We start from the raw sequence: 12,260 nt of genomic DNA, 5'->3' as shown, positions 1-12,260 counted from the left end.
TCTATCTATCTATCTATCTATCTATCTATCTATCTATCTATCTATCTATCTATCTGTTAATGGCAGGATCATAGTTAAGATGTCAACTTTTATACTCTCTAATAATAGATAGAATGTCAGCTTATCAAACGGTATGTCAGAAATATTGTTATCAATAGCGTTTTTTCGGTTGTTCCAATTTCTTAACAGTGGCCTACTTCAACTTCACTTTTAGTGTTATTGTTTTACTCTTCCCGTCAACAAAATTTAGATTGTCTTGAAGGTGGGCTCCCGGCCTTGCATGTCGTTGGCTGAGAAGGGATGCAACATCTCAAACAGATAGGCCGAGGTACTCCTCCCACTATGAAATCGAACTCCTTCAATGCTGTCATATTATGCTTACTGCAAGGACTACTATACTAGTATAGTAGTCCTTGGCTTACTGCAATTTCCTTTCACGGCTGTGGATTCAGCTCAGGAGCCTGGAGTGATGTTACGTTTCACGTTCTCAGTTTAAGGATTGCTTTAAGACTAAAGTATCCATCTTGTGTTGTTGTTGTTTGTTATGTTTGTTGTTGTTTTTTACTTTAATTTTTGTTTTCAAATAGGCAACTTGTTCAGCTGAGAATGACAGCAATATAAAAGGTGAAATCAACACATGATTTTCTGCTTCCCGATGGTATGAAAACGTTGGTTCCCTCGTACAATTGTAACAAAATCAAGCATCTAAACTACCAGGCTACAAATAGTTTGCTGAGCATTTCTCACAATGGTGTAGCATATTCAAGGCCGGGTGTTCAAATCTTGAGGATAATTCAGACGTTACGCGCCGCATTCCTTATGATAAACAATATCATTGCAGTTGTTGATACTTTGATTCGTGAAGAGAGATGACTGGAAAGTCGTGATTTTTCTGCCTATCTTGAAATCCAGTAGACTGTTGTTCATAGAATTGTGTATGAAGAACTTATTTGCCTTAAGTTTCGCTCGCTGGGGGCCAAAACAACTGACTTAAAATCACAATGTACACGAAGGCATGTCAGACACTTTTGGAACGATACAGCGATGGCATTGATGGCCAAATGAAATCTGGTAGAGAAAATATGAGAGCTTACGGTGATGTCACACGACTGGTTAATGGTTGACTGTTGTTGTGTTTTTTCTTGCGGGGGGGGGGGGGGGGGGGGGGACAATCTGATAACAGTATACAAAACATGGGTGCTTCATACCACTATTAAGACAAGGAGGGAATTCCATTAAAATTTTCAGGACACACCTAATCATAAAAGCCCCAAAAGTTCAAGGTTCAGCACTGGGTTATAAACAGTGTTTTGCTTCAAGTCAATCGTATTTTGATCAATCTATTAATGATACCTATTATTATGAAACACTTAACAGGTTGAGGGAAACCCTGCGTCGAAAGAGACGAAACCGCCCATGGAAGGGCATCATGTTGCAACTTGACAAAAGCACACTGCATAGCACAAAACTGACAAAGAATTGGCTTCGAAAATACATTTGGGACTTCCTGTTACATCCACCACACAGTCATGATCTTTTTTAAAATGCCTCTTCAGATTATCCCCTATCTAGCCCCATTAAACGACACTATGTCAGAGGGCAAAGCTTAAAAAAAGGAGTAGATCTCATTGAAAAAGTGAAGAATTGGTTGCAATCTCTTGACAAAAATTATTATTTGAGGAATGATATCTATTCCCAAGCGTCTGTGGCGAAAATGCATTGTTCTTCAATGGGATAACATCGAGAAGTAGATAGATAGTGTGGTTATTTTTTGCAGATGTTTCATAAGTTTAAACTCATTAGAACTTTCCCAGTTAAGATCATTTTCCCTTTATTTCGGAACAGTCCTCGAATGACGTTACTGAGGTCTTTTCTGGGTAAGATGCCATAGGCATGAACTTTTACGGTGTTTCTGAACAACCGAAAAGAGAAGCCAGCACTTTAAAAAAAGAGTGTTTAAGGGGCATAAACCAAAAATACCAGGGTATATTAAAATAAATATGTAAGTTTATGATATATGTGGCAACCACCATTTACTTCAAGTAAGAAGCAGGACATACAAGATAGGAGTGTCAAGAACAAGGCCCTACAAGTGGCACTTTCTAACTCTTTATCTCGATCCCATCCCAAGTTAATTCCTTCAGGTTTTATCTCCAAACCCAAGTTCTGTTGTATCACCAGGGCCAAATCCCAGAGATTAGTGAATGTTTGCACGAGAAGAAATGATGGTGTACCTAATGGCTTTTCCAAAAATACATTTATGCATTATATCTTTATTCTTTTCTAACCACTTGCAGAGAGAAACAAGTACTACAATGCCAATGACGTCATCAATTTTATTGGAGAATATGTTTCTGTTTAGAACGCAAACACAGCATAACACTCAAAGTCAAAGGTAGCCTAGGTGAATTGTAGAGCCCATGACTTAGTGTTGCGTCTGGTTACTCGGTAGCCTACCGAGTGTCCTTATACATATAATTAGAGATATAACAAAATTCAAAGTTAAAACACCCCCAATGGACAATGGCACTCAACGCACTGGGATATGTTAAAAGTCAATGTTATAAGCTCTAATAAACTATTTTGGTATTTGAAATTAAGAGTTGGACTGAAAATCCGAGGAGGCAAAATTGGTGGATATAGATTTAGAAACTAACATGAGAAGATAAAAAAATGGAAAAAATCTAGACTGACAAGGGTAATCAAGAATAATGTCTAAATTCGTCGGATGAAATTATAATCGTTTCACCCCACACGATATAGCTATTTACATTTCCTAAATCAAGTCAAGTGTAAAATGAAAGAAAATGTGACACAGGGTACACGTGCAGTAATCAGTCAGCATGAGGTTTCTGGCATATTATTTGGTAGTAAGGCACACGCATGACGAACGATTTGTCTTTATTGCCATCTTGCCACTCCTTAAATCTGAAAACAAAAGAAAATATAAGAAAAGGGAAATGAAAACGGAAAATTGACATATAACAACAAAAGGAAGAGAGTATATAAGAGAAAAAAGGACAGGAAATAAGGACAACATTAATAATTGTGAGCAGAATAATAAATGAGGCGTTCTAGTTTAGTAAGAGTTTTACGTCGCTCGCAACCAAATAAAGTCAAATGAACGCGAAATGAAGTGTAAGAAAAGAAAAAGTCTACAAAGTGACAATGTGGAGAAATGATGAAAGGCAGGAAAAAGGCGGAAAAGAAGAGGACAAGGTGCGATCTTAGAAAGGACTCTGAAATAAAGCAATACTAAGACAAATCAGCTTGAAATTGTTTTGGCCTGATTCCACAGCGTCGAGACACATAACACCCTTCAACACAATCTAGACTGTTTTATGGGCGAGTTGTTACACGTGGAGGGGGGGGGGGGGGCGGCATCCATCCTAAATGGGATCAGACGCGAAGCGTCTATATAATCAAATAATCACTGCTTCCCTTCCTTTTTTTGAAACATTGTCGCAGTCAAATTCACCCATAGACGTAAACCTCATAAATTAAATGTAAAAAGACGTTCATAATCACCAATGAACAATAGACTATGCCTAACCTTCAAAACCGTTTCATTGCCACAGAAATAGCCTGTTCGCCCCTATCGGGCCACTCCATAAGCAGTCACAAGCTTTGATTAAGTAAGCTTAAAGTGAGGCTGGAAGAGTCAACCAATAGAGTTAAAGGGAACATGTGCATAGCAGTCAGAACTGTTTCATTGTCGCATATACCCTGTTCACCGCTTTCGGGCCACAGTTATAAGCACCCAGACGCGCTGATTAGGTAAGCGAACTATTACACTGGTCGAGTCTACCTCACAGATGTGAGGGGAACTAACTCCTAACTCCTAATAATCCTTTGACTCCTGCTACTACACTGCTAGTGCTTGTTTTTTCCCCTCGACTTTTTAACGTCCTATAATCAGATCATGACCTCGATTATGACACCGGCTCCTGGCCGCGAAAAGCTAGACAAAAAACAGCCAAATGTGAAATAAAAAATTAATAATTGGCATGCTCTACCAAAGTGTTTCGGCTGTCTGGTATAACATGCCATTGTAGTGCTGACATCTCGGCTTCTTTCCTTGATGTTCGTGTGTTCAAATCTAAAGTTAAATTTAAGGTTAGTTAGAATAAATATTTAATGAAATACTTTCCCGATTATTTTAGCGGTTGAACAAGCATACAACATGAATTCAGGATCTGTTTTCATTCACAACTCAGAGGTGCCGCCTCCAGTGCCAGTAAGATTCTTGTGACTTGTGTGAGTGTGATATCTCCAGGCCCTATCTGGTTCCATTTCACTTTGATTACCCTGTCAAACAAGTCAGCCTTCGCCCCTGAATGGGATACAGTATTCCAGCAGTGAAGAGGTTAACGTGCGCAACTAGCACACCGGACCTCCAAAACTTTTCATTTTTATCCATTAGTTCGTTTTTACCTACCAAGGATAGCACTGAAAGGCAGCAGCAGTAGTAAGAAGGAGCCGCGAGTAACCGTAGAAAAAGTCAGGAGTAAGGGAGGGGCAGAGAGTGGGCCTGTGGTGGAGGTCAGGGGAGGGATGAGGAGGAGGAGGAGGAGGAGGAGGAGGAGGAGGAGGAGGAGGAGGAGGAGGAGGAAGAAGAAGAAGAAGAAGAAGAAGAAGAAGAAGAAGAAGAAGAAGAAGAAGAAGAAGAAGAAGAAGGAGAAGGAGAAGGAGAAGGAGAAGGAGAAGAAGAAGAAGAAGAAGAAGAAGAAGAAGAAGAAGAAGAAGAAGAAGAAGAAGAAGAAGAAGAAGAAGAAGATTGACAGCATCTCAGAGGAACGTTTCCAAGCGCCAGTCTTCAAACGACTTACAGTTCATGTAATCTTTCGTCCATGTCCGGATTCTCCTTCTTATGCAGTGCATATACATGCACAGTCTTCCACAACTCTAACAATGACGTAGCAGTGTGCGTGCTTTTAGCATACGTAGTGGGGAATCTGGAAAGGCAAGTAAGGATACGAGGGTAGATCAAAAAGTAATGGAAAATTTGTCATACACAAATATTTTTACTGCTATGAGCCTGAAATGTTCAGTCTCCTGCATACAACTGTGAAACTTACAGTAATAGTTAGCTTCCGCTTTGCTCCACAGCTCCGATTTGAAAGCTCTTCCAAAGTCCAAATTCAAATGCTTTCAGACTATTTAACTGAGGCAGTACCATTTACACGTGGTTAGAATACGCCATAGTAGTACTATATGTTATGGCATCAGCCACAGGGGGGTCACTGCATTATTTTTTTAACCAATAAAAAGCCCTTTTACTTTGAAATCTTGTCTCCTTCCTCGTCCATCAAAATGCGATTCAACTAATTTGATAGAATTCCCCCTCCTCCCAAAAATGTGAATTCATGTTTCGAATGCCGTAAGTAAAAATCTTAAAATCGTTTGGGCCAATAACGTTCATATGAGCAATTCTGAAGCCATCTTACCCATTTTATTCTATGTTCCTCAGTAAATGGGGTATCCAACGGCCAAATATTTTTTTAAAAATGGAGTTCTCGAATAATTATATTTTGTACCAGCCCTAATGAAAATCTAGACTTGTCACGCAAATTCTTAGAAAGAGCAGGTACGTATGACATCCACTTTGTTCTCGTTCGGAAAGGAATTTGGATGGCCAGAACATGGATCATCAAAAAAAGTATCCCTTACTTCACGAAATTCTCTTACCCAACAACAAACTGTGTTATAAGAGCAAGCTGATGCTTCACAAAAATCTCTGCAAATTCTTTTGAAATAAATTTTGACGATTCGCTATGTTTACAGCGCTAAAGATGTTGAAAGGGCTCTTTTCTTTTATAAACTCCATCTTGTTTCCTCTAAAGCGCTAACCATCCTTTGTGAGTGACATCATAAAATAAGAGTGACTCCTGACAAAGATCCCCGCCCCCTCCCCCCCTCTCTCTCCAGAAATAGTACATAATATACACATTCATACGGACTCATAACCGTAAGGTCGTGGGTTCAAATCCCCGTCATGGGCCCGACATTGTGTCCTTGGGAAAGGCGTTTTACACGATATTCCTCACTTCACCCAGGTTGGAATGGGTATGCAGCAATAGACAGTGAAGGATCTTGTGTTTGAGCGCTAAATCAGCAGCTTGTACTGTATGCTTCTCGGGAAGCTAAGAATGTTTTGGGGTGTTCTTTGGTCTGCAGGAGTAATAATATGTGAGGTAGCGTGGTGAAATCAGGCGCTTGTCAAAATAATGAAATTGAGGAAATTGGCATTTTTCATGCAGTTTGTCCATTTTTATAGAAAAATTGTTGGGTTTTTTTTGGCTCCACACCTTTTATGTCCATTTAAAAACCCGTATCTATGTGGGTTTTACTGAAAAACAAAAAATGAAAATTGTCAGTTTCCACGGACTCTCAGGCTATGTAAATAACCCAATTTTGGCGGCCATTTTCTCTGCAATTTTACCCCTGAAACCAAGCGACTCCCACTCCTTCAACAGCAAATATCTCAACTTGTATTCAAGATAAATAAGTATTTCGTTCATCGAAAGCAAGGCACGTGCACAAGCTTTAAGGCGATACCAATAACGCCACATACCCAAAAATGGACGAGCGCCTAATTCCGCCACGTCGTCACACATATAGTGTAAAGCGCATAGCTTGCTGTTGAACGGTACGTCATGCTATTTACTATCGATTTTGTCATTACGTGTATTTATTATATCACTCAGACGACGCAGATACTCGTACAAGAGGCAGGCGATAAGCACGTAGGTCCCATATAATATCTCAAATAGCCTTAGGGTAAATGTCACTTGAGGGTCATCGAACCCCTACACTTGTACTTCTCTAAAAGAGCCTATCACACACCCACACGTTACACCATACTAAAGAGGAAGGTGGAAATTAACCGGAAGCAAAACCTAGCCGGAAAAGAAGAGATTCTGAAATAGCAAAATGCTTAATTTTCTTTTTTTGATGGAAAACTGTCCCTTTCTAGGAAATTGATCGAAGTCAAAGTATGTATGTATGCATGTATGTATGCATGTATGTATGTATGTATGTATGTATGTATGTATGTATGTATGTATGTATGTATGCATGTCTGTGTGTCTTTCTGTCTGTCTATCTGTCTGTTTGCGTGTGTGTGCGTATGTATGTATGTATAAATACAAGAGCTATGCTAGGTGACGGCCAAAAGCGCCTTGTTCCCACCCTCCACGCCACTCTCACTTCCCTCCTGTCTTAACAAAGATGTGCCCTAAATAACTACATTGATTATGTTGTTCGATAAAATATTGCATATTTTCCACTTAAACTTCTAAAAATGTGCGTCCAAAGGTTCAGATGTATTTAAGTAGCGCCAAGTGGAATCCGAATAAATTGGAAGCACTAACGGCCGTACGAATACTTAGTGATCCTGACTTTAGTGAAGTAGTGAATTAAAAGATTTTATTTAGTGTTTTAGGCCCATTCACCCACATCACATAAACTATAAACTTTACAGAAGAGACTCTCATGGCAAAAGCATAAATCATGCATGAGATACATCTCAGCAACATTTTCACTCATTTGTTTTGTGTTATGAAAAAAACCCACATTTCCATCATAGAATAGTACAGGATACTTGATTTTGACAAGGGTCTTATTTCACCGCAATGCCACACAAATCCATTAACTCACTGTGTTACCTATCTTTCATCATACCGAGTGAAGAGTAGTGGAAAAAGAATCACGTAGGCTACCTTACAGGATTCGGAAAGGGTAAATCATGGTCCTTGTAAGCTGAAGTCATATCCTTTGTTTTCTCAGGATGCTGGTCTGGGAAAAGACTCGGTATCTAAAAAAGAGGCAAGATTTAAGCATACGTTAAGAATTTGTATAAACTCAAAAGTAAAATTTCTTGTTTCTTCCTCATTACACCCCGCTCTCGCCCCCCCCCCCTCCCAAATTGCTGTTACTACTACTACTACTACTACTACTACTACTACTACTACTACTACTACTACTATTACTACTACTACTACTACTACTACTACTGCTACTGCTACTGCTACTGCTACTGCTACTGCTACTACTACTACTACTACTACTACTACTACTACTACTACTGCTACTACTACTACTACTACTACTACTACTACTACTACTACTACTACTACTACTACTACTACTACTACTACTACTACTACTACTACTACTACTACTACTACTACTACTACTACTACTACGGCTACTACTACTACTACTACTACTACTACTACTACTACTACTAATGCTGCTGCTCCATTTCCCCCCTCTTTCTGCATCCTCTTTTCCCTCTTTATCCTCCCTCTCCCTTTTTCTTTTGCATGTTTTATTTGTTCTATATTCTGCCTTTACTTATTTGAGAGAAATCCCCCGGGCACCTACCTCGTGATTGATTATTTTCGACACCACAGGATCGTCGAATAATAGATTGCTACCATCCGAGGTAATAATGGACAAGCAGCCACCAGGTCGAAGAAGTCTGTCTACCTCCGCATAGAATCTGAGAATTATTTATTAAAGTTTTAGTAAAGTTTTAGGGCGCCTGCTACTGCTTAAGATCATATGAGTGCCAAAGGAGGATGTCAGCAGAGAAGTCCAAAGGGGGGATCAGGCTTACTCTGCTCACCTCTCTAGCCTCGACAGTACAAAGTTTGATTCGACTATCAGGGCATCCCGGAAATAGCATTTCACAAGAAAGTTACAAATATACAAAAAAAGTAGAGGGGAAAATGACGATAGTAAGGATTAGGAAAGAAGAAGCAGTAGTTCCATCTATGTTGTTTCCGCGCAGTATGAGCATGACATTGATAAATTAGCACATTTACAGTTCTACTGTGCATAAGAACATGTTAATACCCTTCCCCCCCCCCCCCCCTTTGGGAATGGCTGAAAGACAACTTCAGCCAGTAGCATTGCCCTGGTGGGGCGGGGTGGGGGGGGTGAAAATGTTTGAGTTGTTGGTGAATTCCGGTTTTCAATTGTGTGCACGCGAGCTTTGTGTGTGTGTTAGTGGATTGAGTTTTTGAGTGAATATAAAGTTTGGTCTTGAGAACCGGCGAGGATCACGAAAATTGTGTCTGTGAAAGGGAAAACGGACGTCACGGACGTGCATTTTCTTTTCTTTTTCTAAACCAACCAAACAAACAACACTGTTTAATATTGTGAAAATCGTTCCAGTTCTGGAAAATGGCAGTGGCAGTGAGGACGGTGAGGCCAAAGTTGCCTCTCACCTCAGATAAACAAAGAGAACGAAACTGAAACTCAAACCCACTCACTTTCCTTTGTCCAGCCAGTGGAGGGCTGTGGCTATGTTAATGAGGTCCACGGTTCCAGTCTCCGCAAAGTTGAACGGTTTGTTGCAGTCCGCCACCATATAGCTCAAGTTCTCAAGATCTCGCGGGGCTTTGGCAATCTGAAATCCACTTCCGTCCACACCTATCACCTGGAAAATGACGAGGAGAACCAATAAAATGCAGCATTCTAAATGTTGGTATTTGACATATTTGTGCATAGCGCCCAACTAGTTGGGCACGGTGTTGACTGCCCCCAGTTTGACAAATAACTGCATGAATCAAAATACAAGTATCATGATGAAAGAGCAATTGAATTTTATGCCACATAACTTTTTTTGTTTATCAGAGTGATTTCGCTTTGTTTGATATCCAATATGGCGTTCAGATCATCAAATAAGAGTCATACAAATCAACCTTCAAAAGAAAGGTGAACCCCAAAGAGCACTTTTGCATATTTTGCAAAGTCTTTCTATTTTTTTTTCAATATTCAGACGTTTCCTTTTACCTTTCAGTATGTTTCATGCCTCGTGAACTATTTTTTCTTACTAACAATCATGTTTTTCATGGTGTGGTAAGCCGTCCAATTAGTTGCAACTGCAAAATCAAGATTCAGCCAAATGTATCCAGGCAACTATCTGTCACTTTAAGAAAGAAAATGCTGGAAGGCTAAATCTTTGCGATATTCCTATACATCACAGAGACATGGACTTTGACAAGGAAAGAAGAAAACAAAATAAATGCGTTTGAGAAGTGGTGCTACAGTAGAATTGCTTGAATAAGTTAGAAAACAAAAAAAGACCATCAAAGAGGTGTGTCAGATTCAAAACAAAAGACAAACCCTGTTGAACAAAATAAAATGTAGAAAAATACCATGCTATGGCTACTTAAAACGACACGAGACCATTGTGAAAGAGGTGCTTGGAGGAAAGATGTTGGGGCAGGAGAGCCTGAGGAAGGCAAAGAATAACATAGACATAGATGAACAGCATAAGAACATGGACTGGGTTGGATATGGCAGAATGTGCAGCGGCAGCTCGAGACTGTGAAAGATGGAGGGTCATTACACGGCAACCTCTGAGTTTGAGATGACACCTCCATGTATGCTGGTATTCATGCACAAATGGGTTCCTCAAGATTTTATATAAGCAAAGTAACAATATACTTGGATGTAGTGTAGTTTTTACTTTTATTGATGGCATCCTGTAAAGTCAAATTTTGTCTATAAGGTTCTGGTATATTGATTTGCACATGTAATCCTTACTTTTTATTTTCAAAAATGTATTTTGTTTTTTAATCTTTAAGAAGGATAAGGGCAATTTTGGGTCCATGGATGGGTTTGGGTTGGGGGTGTATTCGTCTGTCATGATCAGTTGGAAAACTACTTAAAAATTCCTAACTGGGCTAGAATTCAGGAAATAGATTTATATTAGCTGATTTAGATATGAATTACATTTCTGATTCCAGCTGGTTGTAGAGGAAATGAAATTGGTCCAATGCTGGGTTGAACTGATAGAAACTAAAGGTAAGTAAACTAAAGTAGTGGGTTTTTTGTAATTCCTATTAAATATATTTTACCAATTGTTTATCATATTTTTATCTGCAGATTATACACAGTAAATGAGGTGATACATGTAGACCAAATTCAGAGCAACAATAAGTTAAGTGTTGTAGACATGTTTAATATATCCCACCAACGAACAACCAACATGTAGAGAATGATGAATATAGTACTAATGAAAATGGCGAGCCTTCAGTTGAAAGCCTCACTGCTCGGCAATTCAATGCTCAATGTTCTTCAACCTCACACACTCTCTATGGTATTCTCTCACTTTAGAGAAAGATAGCAGTCATAATTGCAAAGATATTGACTAAAAAATAGATGAATCTTACCATAAACCTGAAGAACAGAAATACGTTACTAAAAGATATGGACCCTATGTCTTTGTTTAAGGTTTTATTGAAGATGATGCAAAATCCACACGATACCAAAGCTCAGTACAACAAATTGATTGGAGGAACTTGTTGTTTGGACCAGAGCACTGCCAATAACAGGATCAACATCCTCATGAAAAAGTAGTGGTAGACTTTTTTCGTCTTCCGTTTAATGACAATATCAATTCACATTGCATGGATCCTGTACAGACGCCAAACACAAGCGACTCTGGTGTTACCGTTAGGTACTTTGCCGTCGCAGGCAAAAAAAAATGTGAGCTTGATTTCCGTGTTGGGAAAATTTATATTTGGTATCACTGAATTTACTCTGGGACGTCGTGCGTCTCTCAGCTAGGGTTGGCCGTCACAGACAGGATGAAGCCCGCTTCCTAAATGATCGAAACTTTGTCCTCAGGAGCACAAGAACACCTTCATTTACCTAAAAAAGAATATAATAAGTGAATAGAAGATGATCCTGAGCTGCCATAGTCAACCCATTGAACTATCTTAGATCTTTTAGACAAATGGTCCAGACGCAGGCAAAAAAATCAGATACTGGAAAGCCGTACGCCACCTGTTCCAGGCAGAATGGAAAGAACGGTTGGATCTGAAGTAAAAAAGGATGCAGGAATGTATTTTTTATTTCTCTAGCAGCTCAGAGAATATTCAGATTGTCTAAGGGAAATACTAAAAAAGTCTTAAAAAAGCATGCGACACATGTCCCTCCTGCAATATGCATGAAAAACGCTTTCATGCGCACCATTGCAGGTGAACGTCAGAATTTTTCCTTTTCCCGGTTTTTAAATCCATTTTACATTCTTTTTGATACGCAACATAATTGTAATTGATGTTTGCAGAAAATAAAAGTCATTAAAATGTCAGTTATTGTCATAGTTTACATTCTTTGTCAGCCTACTGTGTTCACGTTTTCACGTACCCATTTGTGTATAGCACCCAACTAGATGGTCAAAATTTTAATCGGTCACTAATAGCAAAAAAAAATTTTTTTTAAAGAAACAAAAAAATTGT

The 12,260-nt window shown here is 39.2% G+C and overlaps 1 protein-coding gene across 1 annotated transcript in view; it reads right to left on the bottom strand.

Annotated features, from left to right (window-relative positions):
• Nucleotides 1–2,834: 2,834 nt before the first annotated feature.
• Nucleotides 2,835–12,260, bottom strand: part of LOC101854877 (putative methyltransferase DDB_G0268948) — a 10,092-nt gene continuing 666 nt past the window's right edge. The window contains exons 2-4 of the mRNA XM_005101564.1: nucleotides 9,282–9,448; nucleotides 4,830–4,955; nucleotides 2,835–2,928 (exon numbers count right to left, since the gene is read on the bottom strand). Coding sequence (XP_005101621.1) covers nucleotides 2,835–2,928; nucleotides 4,830–4,955; nucleotides 9,282–9,448 — 387 coding nt within the window. The remainder of the gene's footprint in view (nucleotides 2,929–4,829; nucleotides 4,956–9,281; nucleotides 9,449–12,260) is intronic.

Source organism: Aplysia californica, unplaced genomic scaffold (genome assembly GCF_000002075.1).
Source record: "Aplysia californica isolate F4 #8 unplaced genomic scaffold, AplCal3.0 scaffold00288, whole genome shotgun sequence".
In the NCBI taxonomy this organism is placed as follows: Eukaryota; Metazoa; Mollusca; class Gastropoda; order Aplysiida; family Aplysiidae; genus Aplysia; species Aplysia californica.
This window is presented reverse-complemented; position numbering and strand designations above follow the sequence as displayed.